Below are 21,543 nucleotides of genomic sequence, written 5' to 3' on the forward strand. Positions count from 1 at the left end.
TTAGTATTGGCCATCTGGGGAGGAACAACTCCATATTAATGGCAAAGAGGGAGGAGGAGGACAACCCAATAGTAATGGCCATCGGGGGAGGAACAACTCCATATTAATGACCATAGGATGAGTGGGGGAACTCCTTATTAATGGCGTGGTTTCGTAATGTTCAACAAGCTCATTTTGGTGTGATGGTCAGGTGCCCAAAATGCTTTAAGTGATATAGTGTATATATGGACTATCTAGCAAATAAGAGAAGACTTGCTTTGATCTGCAGAAGTATTCCTGCATTTTAAAAGAAAAAAAAATAACTAAAATGAATCAAGAAATGAAGTAAAAGATATCTCTGTGCACAGGTCCTCACCCCGCAAATCCCCATAATGAATGATGACATTATCAGTTATACATTAATACAGATATTGGCCCTGATATATCGAGCTGCAATAGTATTTAGTGGGTGCTAAAGCGACCTGTCAAATGCGATAATATTGCTTCAAAAGCAACTTAAGCAATCAATGAATGCTATAGCGGATTGATCAATCAGGCCCATTATGCATTACGACAAACAGGAAGAATGTAGGAATACCTGAACGGAGTTTAATCTGCAATAGCCATTTAGTGGAAACCTGATGACGTGGGTAGGGTCTTGGTTCCACCCAGCGTTTACCGAGTTGCACATGACATCGCCGGTCTCCGGGAAGATTTCCTCTATTAAAGCCTTTTCCCCACTCAGCGCAATCCTCTCGCCAAGGTCTGGAGTCACCCGCACCACGAGACAGTCACAAGGCTGGAAGTGCTTCCGGTGCTCCTTGTCCTGTTTCCATCGCTCAAGCTCCTTCACCATCGGGAGCAGCTGGTAGTATTTGGCTTCTTCATACAACAGGCCGAATTCCTAAAGGAGCAGAGAACACACGGTCATAAAGAGTCTGACACATTTCTAACAGCTTCAATAAGGTGCCTTTCAGGCCCATCAAAGTTTGGTTCTAATTTGCAAAGTTCAGAGTAGACAATCTCATGATCTACATGGTGGAAAGCTCTTGGTCCTTGAGTTTACTGGTTCTAGATGCTGAAGAAAATGAAGAATATGGCAATATAATTTAAAGTGTATCCAAACCCAAAAACAAAAATGTCATATTTGGCCGCTTCCCAGTCCTTAGATGAGGACTGTTCATTGCCTGAAACAAAGAAGACGAATGCAGCCATTATATCTAAGGACTCGGAAGCTGGAATATGCAATAGCAATAAAAAAATTACATTTTTGTTCTTGGGTTTGGTTATCCTTGTGAAACTCCACCTGGATCCCCAGGTCATGCACACCAAAGTATCAACAAATTCTGAACAAGCAGTAAACAAAAGTGGAACTCGGGGCATTTTGACACTCTTTCCCCTTCCTTAAGCTCTGAACTCTACATACCTATTTCCTGCTATCTTCTACCTGGTCTGGTGATGTCACAGCGGCTTCCTCTACTTCCTCCGGCAGCCTAGCACTGAGCGGCATTTATGTAATGATGTGTTAGCAGGGTCGTCCCTAAAATGAGGCGGCCTGGGGTGGTTGCCTCAGGGGGCATCTCATTGGGTCACGTGGGGGAGGCCAGTGCACCCCAGGTTGCTTAGTGTTCTTGGCAAGTTGTGATGCTCTGGCCGGCATCCCACCCAGCTCGTGGCAACCAGTGACGTCAAAGCTGCTCCTCCATAAATACAGTCCATTAGGAGAACATAGTTACTCTATGACAGGGGCTGTGTTAGGACTACAAAACACATCCCCTTCTCCTTATCCCTAGTTTCAATCCTAGGTTGACAACACTGCACCTCTACAGATACAGTACTCTAAGTGAATGTTGTCATGGTAGGACAGGAAGTGCGTTAGTGTCACAGAACACCGCTTTTGCTCATCTTCGTAAAATAGGAGGGAGGTGGTGTGTAATCCACAGAGATGAACTGGGAAGGGCTGATAAAACAGACTGAGATTTCAGTACAACACAGACAGAATGCCCAGGAAGTTATTAGCTCACTGCATGCCTGGCAGATCAACAGGTTTTCTTTTGGTTTTGTGCCAATTGAACAAAACACTTTTGATGGTATAATTAACAGACCAAAAGGAAGGAAATAAAAGAAGATTGTTGGGATTTACATAAACTTTACACTTTATTCAAATAAGAACTTCAAATAAAGACGAGATCATCCTGAGCATTTCTTGCGTGTGTTATACTGTATAAAAAAATCCAAGTACTCGGGATGAGCTAAGGCTCTGCCAATACAATATATCCATTCCTATTCTCCTCATCAAAACGATTCAGAAACTGAAACCGTCCTCACCTGGAAATCAAATAAACGTACACAAAAAAAAATCATTTTCCGAAAATTAGTCACAGCAGAAAACACGATTGAACTTTTAATGGTGAATTTCCATTTCCATAGTCACCTAATTAGCAAAGCCCACAGCACACGTAATTATACATGCCCCGAAAGCCTTGCTAACCTGGACTTTTTTTACATAGCGAAGAACCATAGGCTGACATTACCTGTCACCCTAATCAATAGGCCGCTCGCTCTGGACATGCTGTTATTGCTAATTCGAAAAGTGCCATCGCTCTCCTCAAAGCATGAGGAGAGCGATGGCACTGAGGAGAGCATGAAGGAAAGATACTTTACAGTACGATCTAGACTTCCCGACCCTGGTATGGAAATTTGAGGGGGGATATTTAGAGCCATCAGGACCAGAGAAATAGCAGTCAGAAGCATTTAGGGTACATGTATAGCCAAAATGCCTTTTAGATAGCGTGGGGAAAGGTTCGAACCTCTGTCAGGTTTTATATTGCTCCAAATCGAGGCGCTGGGATCTCAATACTCCTTCAAAAGATTAATTGCTCCAAGGTTTTCCAAGAAAGCTCACTGACCTGGTGAGGCGGCTGCAACAGCATAACAGGTCTCCCTTGACTTAGAATGTAGGCATATATTGAAGACCAAATAGGTGAAAAGGTCCAAAGGGTCTTTAATGATTCCATCACAGAAGAAAAATAGCCAACGTGTTTCAGGGGCAACAACATAACCCCTTGATCAGGGCTCTTATTTGCTGTGGTTTGAAATCTCCCCGTGGACTGCAGTTGCATATTGTTACCAGCCAGCTGTTGCCCATCATGTTATGTAACTACAGTCCAATTGGAGAATTTAAACCACTGCAAGTAAGAGCACTGATGAAAGGGGAATGTTGTTGCCCCTGAAGTACATGAGCTGTTTTTCCTCTGTGATTGAATTATTAATGACTCTTTGGACCATTTCCCTGGTGCCTGGAGCCCATTAAATATATGTCTACATTATAAGTTGCTTCTGGGTACCCACCTAGGGAAACCTGTTATGCTGTTGTAGCCGACTTACCAGGCCAGTGAGATTGCTTGGAAAACTTTGGTGCAATTAATTTTAAAGACTCTTTGAACTTTTTTCACCTATTTGGTCTGACATCCATTCAATATATGTCTACATTTTAGGTTTCTATTGCTGTCTGTGTCTGTGCTGGGGAGATTCTGCCTTTCTGTTTGTCCTGGTGATCATCATCATCATCATCAACGAGACAGAAAGTGATATGAAGTCCAAAATTGTACTGCCTTCACCAGATTGAGGGGTTAGGGGTAATAGGAACACTTGTTCTGGTGACAACTATCTAAGAGAAGATGTCCCTTTACTTTCTGAAGATTTCCTCTCTTGTTCTATTGCAACAGGAAGTAAAGGGACACAGATGGCAAAACATAAATTGATGGCAGATTTAACCCGTCCCTACCCTATAAACTAAGACTAATGTTTAGGTGATACACGCACTTTAAATGACTTCTATTTTGTTCTTTTTTATCTCAAACGGCCACATCAGCCCTAGAAAACAGAGTGCCAGGTGTGCACCATGGATAAAGTGTTTATTTGATAAGTAAGTTTTATGCAGATAATTAAAATGATATAAAACAGAGATAGGTAACCTAAGGCTCCCGTGCCAGGTCGAGCATGCAATTTATTTTCAGTTGCACCCAGGCGATCGTCACATGGAAAGCGCTCATGCTTGCCATGCCAGAGGACCTTCTTGTGGGCCCCTACTCCCTACAAATACAGCATTCAATAGACTATCACTTACAAAGCCTAGTCTGCCTCTCTGTGACCGGCAGCCCAACCACTTCCAAAACTTTTCAGAGAGACTTAGCTGGTGTCACTGAAGTTTAGATGCCGGCCCTCCTCCCAGTATTAGTGTAGCCCCATCTGTGGCTGTAGAGGTTTTTATGCGAAGAAGCCTAGCTACCACCTTCCTTTCACTAGAGGAACAACCAGTTGTAGCAAGTATAAATATAAGATCCATGTGTTTCTAACGGTGGGGAATAGGGGCTGATCTGAGATGTGAAGGGGCAGGAATTGGGCTAATCTGAGGGGTGAAGGTGCAGGAATTGGGGATGATCTGAGAGGTGAAGGTGCAGGAATTGGGCTGATCTGAGGTGTGAAGGTGCAGGAATTGGGGTTATCTGAGGGGTGAAGTTGCAGGAATTCAGTTGATCTGAGGGGTGATGAAGCAGGAATTGTGGCTGATCTCAGGTGTGAAGGTGCATGAATTGGGGTTATCTCAGGGGAGAGGGTTGCAGGAATTGGGGTTATTTGAGGGGTGAAGGTGCAGGAATTGGGGTGATCTGAGGTGTAAACGGGCAGGAATTGGGGTGATCTGAGGTGTGAAGGTGTAGGAATTGGGGTGATCTGAGGGGTGAAGGTGCAGGAATTGGGGTGATCTGAGGGGTGAAGGGGCAGGAATTGGGGTGATCTGAGGTGTGAAGGTGCAGGAATTAGTGTGATCTGAGGTGTGAAGGTGCAGGAATTGGGGTGATCTGAGGTGTGAAGGTGCAGGAATTGGGGTGATCTGAGGTGTGAAGGTGCAGGAATTGGGGTGATCTGAGGTGTGAAGGTGCAGGAATTGGGGTGATCTGAGGTGTGAAGGTGCAGGAATTGGGGCTGATTTCTGAGGTATAAGGCATGTTCTTGTTCACTGTCACATCAGTTTTCTAATGCCTGTGAATTTACACTTAATGTAGAAAAGTTTGTCGACCCCTGATATAAAACGTTAGTTTAAAAACTTGGAGACTTCAAAAAAAAAGTTACAATAAAATACCCTCCCCCCCACATTAAACTTCTAGCTCTTCAGGGCACCATCCTAACAAAAACCAAATTCATGCGGTATTTTGAATTTTACTGTCCTGAACATGACACATTAAAGGTTGAGAAAAGCCCTTGGTTGTTTGTACAGATCATAGTGAGATCATGGTGTATGCCGATACCTCTTGGGCGTGAAAGGCCTGAGCAGCTGGCTGAATTCACGGGTTTTTGTGATGAATACAGCCAGCCGGAAGAGTGCTGTGCCGTCGCTGGGGTTGAAATACTTTTTAAATGAGTGCTATTGGCGGTACTTCTGAGTCATTAACTCAACCACTGTTGGCTTTGGTAGATGATCACTCAACACCCGTACAAGGCTTATATTTGTATATGTTCATAAAAAAATCCCCAGAGCACTCAAATTCATTTTCTACACAAACGTGTGCCAACAGCAAAGGCAAACCCGGCCCCCCAAATGCTAAAATAGGCACAGAAGACTGACATAAGACCTCTAATGTTCTCATGTCTTCTGTTTTTCTCATTACATTCCCCACTGAGATATCACACCCTCCAACATAATCGTCCATAATCACTCCTGGCCTTCTCTCTGTCTTTCTCTTTCCACTGGGGTATCAAACCCTCCAAAAAGAGGTGGAAAATACTCCTCTTCTGACCTTATTTTTTCCCATTCTGATCACAACCAATGGTATATAACATCCTCCAATGTGACCTTCCTTGAAGGAACAAAATATTCTAATCCTAACTGTCTCTCAACTTTTTTTAGGTCCTCTGTTGATGGGTTTTGGGCTTGTGTCAATGGCATCAGTTTGAGATGCTGAGATCATTGATAATTCATTGACATGCGCTCTTGACCGGCAGCTGGCTTCCTTGTAACCTTCATTTGACCTGTTTTGCTATTCCAGGGACTTATAGAGGAATGCATAACTGACTAAAGCAAACAAAAGGCAGTCGACACAGGTCGTTACAATGACTTCCGGGATATGATACCTTCCTATATGACCCTCCATACGGTAGGGAAAATTCTGTTCCTGACCTTCTCTCTACCTCTCATTTTACACCCACCTCCAGTATATCACACCCTCCAAAAATGTTGCAAATACTCTGCTCTTAACCTTCATTCTACCTTTTCCCACCAGAAAATCACACGTTCCAACATCACCTATCATAAGGTAGTAAATATTCTTCTCATGGCCTTCATTCTGCCTTTCCCACCAGAAAATCACATGTTCCAACATCACCTATTATAAGGGAGAAAATCCTCTTAATGACATCTGTGAAGGTTCTCATTCATCCAGGTCATGGTATATCTGTAAAAAATAAGTCAAGGCAACTGGACTTGTATTTTTCTTGAAGAGATTTCTTCGTCGAAGCGCTTCGTTGAAACGTCTTCAAGAAAAATACAGCAAGTCCAGTTGCCTTGACTTATTTTTTACAGATATCTTCTCATGACCTTCACTCTACCTTTCCCACCAGAAAAACACACTTTCCAACATCACCTATCATAAGGTAAAAAATACTCTTCTCGTGACCTTCACTCTACCTTTCCCACCAGAAAATCACACGTTCCAACATCACTTTTCTTAAGGTAAAAAAAATACTCTTCTCATGACCTTCACTCTACCTTTCCCACCAGAAAATCACACGTTCCAACATCACTTTTCTTAAGGTAAAAAAATACTCTTCTCATGACCTTCACTCTACCTTTCCCACCAGAAAATCACACGTTCCAACATCACTTTTCTTAAGGTAAAAAAATACTCTTCTCATGACTTTCACTCTACCTTTCCCACCAGAAAATCACACATTCCAAAATCACCTATCATAAGGTAGAAAATACTCTTCTTATGACCTTCCTTAATCCTTTGATTGCACGCACCACCGGGATACTACATCCTCAAAAATGATCCATAATGTACAGCACACTCTGTTCATGAACCATTTCTTAGTTAGGATCGCCTTAGCTGTCAATTAACTCCTGTGAAGGGATTGCCTAAAGGAGCCTGACGTGGAACATATATGTTCAGAGAAATCAGAACAGCAATCTAATTAAGTGATAGTATAGGACGGCATTATTTAAAAGTTGTCAGCGGGTCCAACAATCTTGGCACTAGTGCTGGGTTGGAATATATCAGATAATGGATATAGGCATCCATAACAAGTAGCTTCAATAAAAATTCTTAGCAATTGCCTTGGATCAATTTACCAGTGGTGCTGCAACCCAACCATTTGACCTCCATGATGTGGGGACTCAGAGGGGCAGAGGAAACTGGACAGAGAGGATTGTTTCTTAACTTAGCCAACATGCCAAAAATTACATAGGGGGAAACTGGCTAGTTTTCAGATAGAAGTGGGGGGGTGGGAGGGGGATTCTGAGAAATGGGCTGCCATTAAAGGTACAGTAGAAGGAATTCAAGAGCCACACTATCGAATCAAGGGACCTGCATGATTTTTTAGGTGCCAGCTCTATTGAAAACAACTAGAAAAAAACTCAAAATGTAGGTGCCAGCTGTATGTTTTAAGGAGCATTGGCTAACTGGCTCCTGAGATTTGTCCAGGTCTGACTTAAAGGAGAACTATGAGGGGGGTGCTTTTCACTCACCTCATAGTTCTAGCCGACCTGTGACAATGAGACTGTCACAGGTCGGTTCAGTAGATCGGGAGGTGAGCGAACACATACCGGCGTTCGCTCACCTCTCGATCCTGTCACAGCTCTCTGCCGTGACAGGGGAGGGGCTGGATTCCCCCCTCCCCGCTCCGATCCGCCAGCGCTGACTGGCAGATCGGACGGGGGAGGGGGCGGGTACAGCTGGCTCTGCCTCTAGATAGGCAGAGCCAGCTGTCAGTCACGCAGCTGGGCGGATCCAGACATAATTGTCGGGATCCACTTCAGCTGCGGCTTCTCAGTATATGGAGAGCTGTAGCTCGCGGTATACTGAGCCTAAGGTGACGGGAGGACGCTAGTTTGTGTCCTCCCGTTACCCTAAGGAGAACTATGGGGAAACGCCTTAACCCCATAGTTCTCCTTTAATGCTGCAATTTTTGGCCGACAGGTGCACTTTAGATTGTAGCTATAAGGGCAACAAGTTTAATTTAATGTCCAGCTACAGTTTATTAGTCACATTTTTAAAAAGAAAAACATTAAGTTCTGTTGGTTCTGAAGGGCCTTTTTCACCAGGGCTCAAGAGTATTAGACTGTAGTGGGGTCTGGACGGAAACTGCTAAACCAACGGCGGAAGCAGACTTTACATTGCTTACAGAATCTTAATCTTAGGATGCCAGTCCTCCATCCAGATCCTCCCGAGTCTAATACTCTTAAGCCCTGATGAGGAAGAACCCTCAGAACATCTGAAATGCATTGGGCATCTAAACAAAAAATTGTGACTACTAAACTATATCTGGACTTGTATATATTTGGGCACTTGGCTTTCTACAATTTTAAAGACATTGTCCTAAGAGCCTATATATGACCTTTTTGCACTAGATATAGAGCTGTCTACTAATAAGATATCACACCCAAATGGAACACATACCCGCGCCAGGGATCAAGTGCTCCACTACACGTTTCTTCAATCAAGATGAAGTTCAAATGTATAGAAATGTTCTACAAATAGGTAGAAAGAAGTTCTCCTTTCATCAAGTATTTTCTGCCCTCCAAAGGAGTCATGCTAAAGGGTCTTGTATCGCACCTATAGGATCAGCACTTGAGAGGTGCTGCTCACATTTATCACACACACACACATGTACACAAGTACCAAGATTTCTTATTTAACTGGAGGTCCTGACACTACATCTGCAAAATCCCATAGGTTGATTAAAAAAAGTGTCACCGAGCTATCACGTTCCAGCATCGCACGCATCAACATCACATATGATTTAGGTATCAGCCTTGAAGGGCTACAACATGTATAAACAACAATTAGGAAATAATGCAAATGCAATTTTCTAGGAGTACATAGCTTCTCGTCCTCTAAGGCCTGAAAGTTTCTAACTGTGACACCTTATTTCATGTACGTACAGCAATTTCACACCCGTTCTTGAAGTGCTGCAAGACGTATAGACAGCCCCCCCTCCTGTATACCCACCCCCCCGCCGCCTTTGTGTCAGGCTGGCAGAAATTAACTGGGGCCTCAAATTGTTCCACACTAAATATTCCAAAAACTTTTAACAACTTTCACAAGTGACACGACGACACCAAACACAATTTCACCCCGAAGGCGCCTTATTCTATTTGGTTAAACAAAGGTGAAAACTGATAAATATTCACAAGGCGGGCGTAATGACTGCTTACGCATAAGATACGGCTCAGGAATCGGGGAGAATTTGCCTGTGTTTTACACTCTCCAAAGTGTCTGCTAATTAGAAAAACACAAACACTATATTTAACTTTCCCATACAATTATGCATCCTACTCAACCCATAAAAATTCTTATATCACTTTTAAACTTCTGCCCAATGTTACCGCACACCAGACAGGCTGCAGCAAATCCATTGTATCAGTTGGCACATCAAGGTCAGACAAAGTCTATTGTGCAAGGAGAAAGTCATTCTTTGTACATAGCACCCCTGAATGGTCCACCCACTGAGTTTTTAAAGGTAACGTATATTGCCCAGAGGTTGATCAGTAAAATAGACCATTCACTACTACAATCACAGGACTAGACCAGTCTTCAGTCAGATCTTCAGTCTGGTTTACAACACAAACACATGTCTTAATTTGTGGGCACCTGACCATCACACCTCTATAAGCTTTGTGGACACCCCATTCCAAAACCATGGCCATTAATATCCAGTTGCCCCCCTTTGCTGCTATACTAGCCTCCACTCTTCTGGGAAGAGTTTGGAGTGTGTCTGTGGGAATTTGTGGCCAGCCAGCCAAAAGAGCATTTGTGAGGTCAGGTACTGATGTTGGATTAGAAGACCTGGCTTGCAATCAGTGTTCCAATACATCCCAATAGTGCTCAGTAGGGTTGAGGTCAGTACTCTTCAGTTCCTCCACACCAAACTGGTCAAAACCATTTCTTTATGGCTTTGTGCACAGGGGCACAATCAGGCTGGTACAGAAAAGGGCCTTCAGCAAATGGTTGTCTCGAGTAGGGATATGGTTTGGATCCCCTTCATGGTTGGGTTCTCTGCAAATTACCGTGGATTGCAGAGTGGTGGGCTACATATTCTTGTGTGCCTCCCCAGTGTTCACAGAGTGTTTAGAGACTCAACAATCCTCTTTAGAACTACCTTTTTGTCAGCTAAAACTGTAGTTGCGGTTTAGCTGGTGGCCCCCCTAATTTGCAGCAGTGCTTTTTTTTTCCTTTATCAGTTTTTTTTTCTGCTAGGTTACAACAAATGTTAGGTTTATAATAGATAATAATAGGAATATTCTGTTGTTAGAGATTTTTTGGAGTGTGGTGTAAGCAGCAGAAACAGCACAGTTGCCCTTTGTTTGCAGCATGTCACCACATACTTGTGCGGTAAAGTAATGTACACCAAGGCACCACATATCTATGCCCTTTATTGTCACAACTGCCATTAAAATTGGGCAATCCCCATTATTTACAAAGGTCCTTCATCAGGCCAAAAGGGTTTTGTTGCCTGGCAGCAATGCAACATCAACATGAGCTGCTTGCCAACCTTCTCATATGTGACAACCCTGTGTGATAAAACTCAACGTTGGCCCTGCTGAAAGGCAGCACCAGCAGTAGTGTTCCACCGGTGAGTACTGTGTGATTATGTGTGAGCACACACTGAGTGACCTGATAGACCGAGCACTGAAAAGACAGCAGCAGGAAAAGGAGGATTTGCTGTTGTCCTAGGGCCAGCAGGAACCTTTGCCTGCTTCCATCCCTGTGGGATAAGGGCACCAGGAGGCAGAGGAGGAAACTAGGAAATGTGGCAGGCTTCATAGGGGATGCTTCACCCTTCCAAAACCCGACTGTTGTAAGTGAGGACAGTTTTGTCCTAAATGACACAGAGATCTCTGCAGTCAATGTGTGGTGAATGGGGTCTCTCGTGTTCAAGACTCTGCGCAAAGACCCCAGGATTCGGGTCACCAAAGAGAGGGACCACTATTAGGTGGTCACCCTATTAGATCCCCGATACAACAGTAAACTGGCCAATCTACTGTCACTATCCAAGAGGATCCCATACATGTAGCAAGTGAGGAGGTGCTGCATAAAAATCTCTCTGCCACATTTACTGATGGTGGATCTTCTCTGACTAATATGCCCCTAATCCTCTGAGCCCTGAAAGGGGGTTGCCACATAATGTTTCCACAGCTTGACCCCAGTTGCAAAATGTCTAATGTTTCTTGTAGGATAAATCCTGCATAGTGTCACAAAGTTTATGGCCTATTCCTGTGCTCCAGCACTCAAATATATTTGTGGCTATTGTCTCTTTGATAATACACCCTAGATTCTATTTCAAGTTAACACCTGCCTTGTCTCTCCCTCCTAAATTGCAGCCTAGCCAGGCAGCCACTGTACACAATTAGTGGCTATTGTTTCTTAGATAATACACTCTGTTTAATTGAAGATAAAACTTGCCTTGTCTCTCCATCTTAAATAGCAGATTAACTAAGCTGCTTACATACAGTCCAGCCACTGTACAATATTTGTAGCTATTGTCTCTCAGATAATACACTCTAATGTTTATTTAAATATAAAACCTGCCTTATCTCTCCATCTTAAATTGTGGCTTAACTAAGCTGCTTACATACTGTCCAGCCACTATACAATATTTGTGGCTGATGTCTGTCAGATAATACACTCTAATTTTTAACTGGAAGATAAAACATTCCTTTTCCCTCTCTATTTGCTGCCTGTTCAACTGCTCTCATGCGGTCATGATAAACCCTTGGTGAATCGAAAGGGTAGATTCGTCCATCACTAGTAAAAAGGTTGATAAATCACAATTCTCTAAAAATGTCTCTGTATGCAGTAATACTAACAGCACCCCACACTGGAAGCAATCACTTGGAGGGGGGTTCTCATACATATAGCCATATAATAGGTGTGATGGTCAGGTGTTCGCAAACTTTTGATCATATATAAATACAACTTTTGTAGTATGCTTTTATATTGTGATTTATTACAGACTACGGTGCGGAGAGTAATGGCAGAAATCACAAACAAGCTTTTTGCCACATAGCAGTGTCCCAGGAGCCCCTAGACCTAGTCATTCCAGGATGCACAAGCAAGAATACATCAGACTACCAGCTGCCCACTGCCCAACAGGGAGGTATCAGAGGGGCTTCTAATTTTCTTACCCAAACTCAAAGTTTGTATCACAGAGCACCCCATGGGCAATCTGTGAGCTTTGTCATACGGTACAAGTTTGCATTTAGTGGGTAGCAGACAACAGTACGATTCTCTCATAGGCTGAGCAACTTTAGCTGTAAACCTCAGATGACAGAGCAGAGATTTTCATATGTAACTATGTAACTATGTAACTTTTTCTGGTATTTGTATACCAAAAACAATTCCTGAATTCACTATATTATCATATACTGTGCACGGAGTGCAGAGGGTCATTGCCCCTGTAATAAAGTAATGAAATCATTTTTGCCCTTGGTATGTCGATATGAGATCCTGGTTCTTGTTACCTTAAAGTCTTCTGGAAGCAGCAGCTTGGAGGTCCGTAGAAAACTCAAGATATAGCGGAAAATCTCGCCGTCCCGATCGACGAAGTAGTGCTGTTTTAAACTGTCCAACACGATGGGTTCTGTGCCATTAAAAAGACGACTTATTCTACAAAAAAAGAAAGAAAAGAGATTACTTTTATGTGTAATTCATAGCTCTACACAATTACTGTATATTTCCATCCCCCCCCTTCTCCTTCCACTTGACTGATTACCCACATCAGGAAACATCTCATTCATTGATATATTAAAAGCTGAACTCCAGAGCAAAAGCTAACAGCACAGATGTATATTTTGTTTCTATCCATCTATTTCTGATATTTACACATCTGTCACACAGCACAGCCCTGTGTGGCAAGGGAGGAGACCTGATTTTTTTTTCTGCTGCAGAATAATAGCACTTACAGGTCTTTTCCTTCCCCCAGCCAATGGGCATTTTCTAAGCGCCGCATGTACTGAACCTTTTCTCCTATTTTAACCTCCTTTATAAAAATCAACAGGAATATAATGTAAGCACATTTAAAAAAACAATACATTTAGCTCCGAAATTACCTAAAAATGTGCTTTCTCCTGGCAGCATTTGAGATGCATATGAGCTAGATGTTCCTATACACACAACCTTAACCCCCCCTTTACTGCTAGTGCCATAAATAACACTGTAGGCTTGGGCAGTCGAAGGCTTTCAGGGAGCTCACGGGTGCAACAACATATTCAAATTTTATATCCAGAAAATCTCTTTTGTGTAGAAGTGTTTCAGGGGGCTTCATACCAGCATCCGTGTCCCTGTAGATACCTGTGGGTCCTGGGTCTCATTTCCTCCTGTGAGCCTAGGACCTCAGCAAGTCAATCTCAGGATAGCGAGCGTTGGAAATTGAGTGAGCTTCCCGTTTTTCGCTACAAGGAATGAACCCGTAAATGCTTTTTATGTGCAGGTCCTCTGAGCAGCACTGACTGGACACAGACATCAGGTTGTCTAATAGACTTCAAATTGTAAAGAGCACCTGTCACCACCTAGATAGACTGTTACCAACTCCCTTTATGAGAGTAATAAAATAAAATGATAAAAAATAAACTATAAAAACTTCACATGGTTGTGTGTGCGCCTAAAATTATTATAGGCCCCATTCAGAGTTTTCCAGTCTGGTGCATTAGCGGTCAAACTAACATGGGCTGTCAAAAGATTAGAAAATGCACCTGCATAATTTTCCCAGCGTGGCGCACCACAATGCACGGTAGAGCACTCTGGCATGCTGCAATGCAGGTCAATGTTACATTTGGTGCATTGGTGCAAAATAAATGCATGTATAGCACGGGGTCAAGAAATAGGTTTTTTTTTAGCTCATAAAATATGTATTTCGGTAATTATGCTATAAGCTCCGGTGATTTATATGAAAGGGGAATTTGAACGATGGAACCACCTTTCACATGGTCTTTCTGATCAAGTCCAACTGTCAGTTTTTCTGGTGGACCTGATCGGAAGCCCAATGTAAGTCTATGGGCGGCCGGATTTAAACGGATGGGCGTTCATTCTCACACCTGGTTACCCCAGCTCTGGCCAGGTCCGGAAAAACAGATAGATCCAAGTTCCATTTCACCGGACCTGATCGTGCCAGATCACGGGGAATCTGATGCAAATGGACACAAGTCAATTTCCATCTGATTCCCCGTTGACCAACAGGGTCCCTTAACTTCAGTTTTTGCTGATCGGAACGGTCACCATGATAAAAAGTTTTGCTGATTGGAACGCATGTCACCATTGTGATATGTGTCCATCCAATGGTGGCATCTGTTCCAATCAGCAGGGGCTGATCGGAACAGATTCCCCCCTAATCAGACCATGTGAAAGAAGCCTTAAAGACCCATTCACACTGAACGACATAGATATCTGCGTTTTCTGCGCAATTTTGCGCTGAGTGGCTTGAGCTACACTGCGCGATATTGAGCGACAGTGCACATTTTATCGCGCTACATTTTTGGGCGGGACTTCGACGCTGCTACATTGGGCTGTAACCAATCAACAGAGATCTTGATGTGACATCATTCTTTCCTTCCATTGTGCAGTGCAAAAGTGACCCTTCTGTAGCGCAATATCGCGCGACAAAGTCGCGCAATATCGCCGGTAATGCGCGATTTTGCGCGACACCACAGAGTCTATTGGAGCCGAATCGTGCAACATCCGCGGGAAAAAGGGTCGTGTATGAGCGACAAGCTTGAGCGACGAGCTACAGGCGACATCGAGCTTTGAAATGTGAACAGCTCCATTGAAATGCATTGGACAAGCTACATAGAGCGATATCACGTGGAAATATGTGCGATTTCGCGGCGGAGATCGCACGATAAACCGCTCAGTGTGAACGGGGCCTTAAACCTGGTTCGCTTTTAAACATGACACATTAAACTCATGCAGACTTTGGACTGGATTGACCCGAGTTTTTTTTTGCAACCTTATCTGCTATGTAACAATGTAAGCATCCCCGGTCTCCATGGTGCACTGGCAACATAGTAATAAAAAAGTCAAATCGATGCCGATTCACAATGTGCCAACACTCCATCATCTGGTCACACGTGTGACAGAATCTCCTTAACATAATGGGTCTGCACTGTGCGAGGCCTGCCCTGGATTTAATACACGGCCCCCCAATGAGACGGAGATTATTCATGGGTCAGTTGCTTGTGTCCCAGATGTTTCCCCGGCATCCCTGCAGATCAGTAAACAAAGGTGGACATATCTCCGATCCCTGTAGGCATCTGCGAGGTTATATTCTGCATTCTGCTGCCTGGCTGCATCAGGGCGCTCGAGTTTTCCATAAAGTGATAAAATCTCCGGTTTGTAATGATGATTCCAGCACTGAGCGCGGAGGTCTCCCTCCCCCCATCTCGTGTGCAGCTTCTTCCTAACCAGATCTGCACATGGTACAGCTGTAGCACTAGGTCAATAGCCCGCGGCTCTGAATCTCATCGGGCCCTCGGCGATAGGCTGCTCTTGCTCTATAGCATTCTGGGAGCTGGGATTGAAGTATTCATCATAGAAAATCTAGTATGGGATTCACAAGGACAGGCCGGCTCCACTGCATCTTTTTTATTTTTTATTTGTGTGCGTCTTTATGAATAGCACAAGGCCCGATTATAAAAACCGCTGAAATAATTGCTTCTCGGTTTCATGCAATTTGTCTAATTCTTGCCCCGGAATCGCGCCTGGTTTTCCGAGTCTGACGCAGGAAGTGGCGATGCCAAAGTAATTTGTAACAGACTGGTGTAAAGACTTGCAAAAAAATAAAACGCAAAAATGCCACCTTGGTTTTTTCAACTTCCCCCTTTGAAATGAAATTGGTAAAGTGCATTGAATGCCAAACACTTAAACCAAATACATTGCTTCATTGGTGTAACAATAGCCACAGCAGCCCATGCGGCTGCTAGCTATGGTGCCTGGGGGGGTGGAAGGGGCCCCGTTGAGGACTGCAGAAGTTGCTGTTGACACTGAGCCTATACCCCCCCTGTGACATTTCCAAGAGCCGATGTCAGATGTACAGGAGGAGACAATGCATACAGCTCTCCTGTTACATAACTTTACTATCATTGACACTAGGGAGGTCGCTGAGGGGCCCCATAAAAATTTTGCTATGGCAGCCCCATGATCTATAGTTACGCTCCTGCATTGCTTCATATGTCAAAAAGTTAAATTCTCTTTTTTATTATTTCCTGTTTTCAAGTAAATCACAACAGCACAGTGGCTTAGTGGTTAGCATTTGACCCTTCCAGTGTGGGGGTAGCCTCTCTGCAAGGGTTACGAACAGTATTGCCCAAAGTTCTTCTTTAAAAGAGAACTATGGGGTCAGTGTTTTTCCCCATAGTTCTCTTAAGGGTCACGGGAGGACATATACTAGCGTCCTCCCGTGACCCAAAGCTCAGTATATTGCGAGCTACAGCTCGCTGAATACTGAGACCGCCGCAGCCAGGACAGATCCTGACATTACTGTCGAGATCCACCCAGCTGCGTGAGTGACAGCTGGCTCTGCCTATCTAGAGGCAGAGCCAGCTGTACCCGCCCCCCTCCCCATACGTTCCTCCAGTCAGCACTGGAGGATTGGAACGGGGAGGAATCCCTCGCACTCCAATGCAATGCCAAGTCAATCTTATTTATTGACTAAGGTAGTGTAGCATTTTACAGCTGCTGTAAAATGCTACACTACCTTAGTCAATAAATAAGATTGGCTTGGCATTGCATTGCATTGGAGTGCGAATTACCTTCTATTGGATTTGCATGTGTTTTGCGGAGGCATCTGCTGTCACCGCCGCACACGCCCTGTTCTTTTTGGGCTTCTATCAGGTCAGGAGTGTGATGGGATACAGGTTGCACTGCTGATGTGACCTTCCCAGGATGCAATGCTTGGGCACAGATTACATCACTAATGCCCAAGAGGACCAGGAAGAAGAAAAGCAATAATTGTAAGTAAAAAAAAAAAAATGTGTTTTAATGAATTGTAAGATGATTTCATATCAATGTCAAAAAGTTAAATTCTCTTTTTTATTATTTCCTGTTTTCAAGTAAATCACAACAGCACAGTGGCTTAGTGGTTAGCATTTGACCCTTCCAGTGTGGGGGTAGCCTCTCTGCAAGGGTTACGAACAGTATTGCCCAAAGTTCTTCTTTAAAAGAGAACTATGGGGTCAGTGTTTTTCCCCATAGTTCTCTTAAGGGTCACGGGAGGACATATACTAGCGTCCTCCCGTGACCCAAAGCTCAGTATATTGCGAGCTACAGCTCGCTGAATACTGAGACCGCCGCAGCCAGGACAGATCCTGACATTACTGTCGAGATCCACCCAGCTGCGTGAGTGACAGCTGGCTCTGCCTATCTAGAGGCAGAGCCAGCTGTACCCGCCCCCCTCCCCATACGTTCCTCCAGTCAGCACTGGAGGATTGGAACGGGGAGGAATCCCTCGCACTCCAATGCAATGCCAAGTCAATCTTATTTATTGACTAAGGTAGTGTAGCATTTTACAGCTGCTGTAAAATGCTACACTACCTTAGTCAATAAATAAGATTGGCTTGGCATTGCATTGCATTGGAGTGCGAATTACCTTCTATTGGATTTGCATGTGTTTTGCGGAGGCATCTGCTGTCACCGCCGCACACGCCCTGTTCTTTTTGGGCTTCTATCAGGTCAGGAGTGTGATGGGATACAGGTTGCACTGCTGATGTGACCTTCCCAGGATGCAATGCTTGGGCACAGATTACATCACTAATGCCCAAGAGGACCAGGAAGAAGAAAAGCAATAATTGTAAGTAAAAAAAAAAAAATGTGTTTTAATGAATTGTAAGATGATTTCATATCAGCATGCTGCATGCAGAGCTGCATGTTGAGGTGATTTTTAGTGAAAGGGGTAAAGGTCCACTTTAAAGTGCAATATGCCAAGTTTTGGAATGGCTGAAGAAAATTTCCAATAACAAAAATAAAAACGGTCATAAAGTCTTTAAAAAGTGTTGAAATCTATCAAATAGATTCCGCTGAATTATCGACATTTTGTCTAAATACGGTAAAAATTACGGAAAGAATCGCCCAGAGCAGCTTCATAATAGGCAAAAAGTGTCAGAAATCAATATCTCCCATTAGGAAAAAAAAAATATCAATTTTCACTTATTAGAAATCAACCTCAGGACGGGGAGACAGTTCCCCCCTACAAATCCATTTCTAGAAATCCTCATTACTGCTCCAACCAGAACCTGATCCCTGTCTGTAGAGTCTGGGACTATAAAGTTTGAATATTCAAGGGGTCGAAAATAACAGGAAAAAATTAAAATAATGGGATTGAAAGTGACACTGAACTCAGGAGGTAAATCTTACAAATACATTCAAGTCCCTGAACTATGAACAACAATGAATCTTATTTGTGTATCACTCGGCTGTAGATCCTCCAATCATCTCTGAATTGGTCCTGACACTGTCATTTCTTCTGGAGGGGGGCTACTTTTGTTCCCCATGGTCCCCGTGTGTGTTGTAAAGTAGTCAACGCTACTTTAAAGAGTTACAAATATTGAAAATTACTTTTAAAAGTACATAATATGTTAAAGCCTGTTTCCAAATAAAAAAGAACTACCCTTGCAGTGTGGCTACCCCTGCACTGCAAAGATTAACTGCCCATGAATGTCTAGTGCAGGGGTAGGCAACCCTGGCACAAGTCCCATCATGTCTCTACCTCTTGGAGTCATGCCTGGGGCAGTCAGAGTCTTGCAATGCCTTGTAGGACATGAAATTGCACAACAGCTGGAGTGCCAAGGACGCCTACCCCTGATCTAGGGGGATGAGTAAAGGTTTTTTAACTTACCTGATCCCCGCTCCCACGGCAGTCGGCTCTCCTCTCCCCTCCGCTTTGGCTTGTGGACTCTCCCTTGGAATCTTTGCATATAATGTGGGGCTATGGGCTCTGTATTAGAAGTGATGACGTCAGCGGGCCTGCAACTGCCAGAGTGGAAGGAGGGGAGAAGCAGCTGCGAGATTCGGTTTTGGAGCCTGCAGTTGGAGGGGATCAGGTAAGTAAAAGTGCTATACACAGCCCCCCCTCGACATTAACGAGCAGTTACCCTTTGCAATATGGAGGCTTTATTATTTACATAGGGTTGGGATACTTGAAAATATCAAAGTTGACCTTACACTGAACCATCTTCCAGTTCACAACGGGGTGTCCTCTCGGGACCCGGCCACATTTGGAGCCCCTTAGTATTGGGCATCCCCTGCAGTATACTGCACATGCGCGACACTAGCCATAGAGATCAACGGACTTCCTATCTCCTTGCCTGTAATGCAGAGGTCCCTGGCTACCAAAAACCCATAAATGTTGCTGGGAATAGTATGAAACGGGAGACCTCTGGCCAAAACTGCACTGAAGAAGCGGGCATCGGGATCCAGTTACTACAGCAACACCGACTCTTCATCCTTTGTGATATTGTACTTGAAGCTAGAAGTATTTACCAACCCCATCGCTAGGGTCCTCAAATGTCCGTCTTCCCCTCCACACCGGAGCGAGAAAACTGGCTGGAGCCGCAGACCTGGGCTGCAAATCTAATTTTTCATACTTTTTCTAATATATATCTTCCTTAAATTAATATTTAACTCAAGAAAGAGGCAAGCAAGGGAGTCCGGGGGAGGAATAATTACCTCTTTGGAGCAGAAATGCCTGAAGGACTTTGTACAGAAGACAAGATTTTAAAGGCTGGGGGACGTCAGTAGTTGCAAACTTTCAAAATACAGCATCGAGCTTTTATAATAAAAGGCAGAACGCGCTCATTATGGGGATGCGGGATGAAAGGTGACACCCTACATAGGAAAACTCTGACGGGGGACAGCAAACGCTCGAACATTTAAAGGGACGGTAACCTTGGAAATCAGCTTTTCTGCCTGGGATAGAGAAATGAGAATGCGCAGCTTTAACATGTTCATTTTACTTAAAACGTTTTTTAAAAATCTGTAGCTTGGATGAAATAATCCCTGGTGGTCCTGTCATGAAGGTCCTTGTTCAGGCACTTCCTGTCATGACAATGGCCTGTCTCCTAAGTGTGCTCCTGCATTGTCACTCTGTTATATGGGCTTCAAATTGAGGCTACAAACGGCTGTGCCGACACACATTGCACGTTCATCACCCACCGTTCCGCTGTCACTCTGTTATATGGCTTCAAATGGAGGCTACAGGCGGCTGTGCCGACACACATTGCACAGGCATCACCCTCCGTTGTCACTCGGTTATATGGGCTTTAAATTGGGGCTACAGACGGCCATGACAACACACATTGCACGGGCATCATCCGCCGTTGTCACTCTGTTATATGGGCTTCAAATCGAGGCTACAAGCAGCTGTGCCGATACACATTGCACAAGCATCACCCACCGTTGTCACTCTGTTATATGGGCTTCGAATTGAGGTTACAGACGATCGTGTCAACACACATTGCACGGGCATCATCCATCATTGTCACTCTGTTATATGGGCTTCAAATTGAGGCTACAAGCGGCCATGCCAACACATATTTCATGGGCTTCATCCGCCGTTGTCACTCTGTTTTATGGGCTTCAAATTGAGGCTACAAGCGGCCATGCCAACACATATTTCCTGGGCATCATCCGCCGTTGTCACTCTGTTTTATTGGCTTCAAATCGAGGCTACAAGCAGCTGGGCCAACACACATTGCATGGGCATCATCCACCCTTGTCACTCTGTTATATGGGCTGCAAACTGAGGCTTCAAGCGGCCATTCTGACACACATTGCACGTTCATCATCCACTGTTGTCACTCTGTTATATGGACTTCAAATTGAGGCAACAAGCGGCTGTCCTGACACTTATTGTATGGGCATCATCTTCCATTGTCACGTTAAGGGAGTAATAATGGGCAGCTGATGCTGGAGAAAGTGTGGACAGGAAGTGGCTGAAGTAGGCTGTAGCAGCACTGAGGTGACAACAACGATGAAAAAGAACGCCAAAAAAGTATTTTATGAAAAAACAAACGGCAATTGTTTATGGTGCATCGTGCTCAGCAAATTACATGTCATCCAGTTAGGGTTACGATCTATTTTTAGGAACACTGTTGAAGCAACAGATTCCTTGGCACTGAATGCATTGCCAATAGGATTTGCGTTTGCTCATTAACCCTCAGTATATCACACAAGCTATTTATAACAGTAAATGTATGTTAATGTTACACCACAGGTCCACTTTAACGACATGCATCCTAATGACCGAAAGCCCCCCCCCCCCTCTCCCCCAATGCAATTACCCTTTGCCTCATGTTTGTGG

General features: G+C 44.0%; 1 protein-coding gene across 1 annotated transcript in view; it reads right to left on the reverse strand.

Moving 5' to 3' along the window:
• Positions 1–21,543, reverse strand: part of KCTD15 (potassium channel tetramerization domain containing 15) — a 41,419-nt gene that overhangs the window by 3,685 nt on the left and 16,191 nt on the right. Inside the window, exons 3-4 of the mRNA XM_018562886.1 lie at positions 12,719–12,863; positions 578–883 (exon numbers count right to left, since the gene is read on the reverse strand). Of these exons, the coding sequence (XP_018418388.1) occupies positions 578–883; positions 12,719–12,863 (451 nt within the window). The remainder of the gene's footprint in view (positions 1–577; positions 884–12,718; positions 12,864–21,543) is intronic.

The sequence above is a fragment of the Nanorana parkeri genome, unplaced genomic scaffold, assembly GCF_000935625.1.
Source record: "Nanorana parkeri isolate BGI_ZX_2015 unplaced genomic scaffold, ASM93562v1 scaffold609, whole genome shotgun sequence".
NCBI classification, from domain to species: Eukaryota; Metazoa; Chordata; class Amphibia; order Anura; family Dicroglossidae; genus Nanorana; species Nanorana parkeri.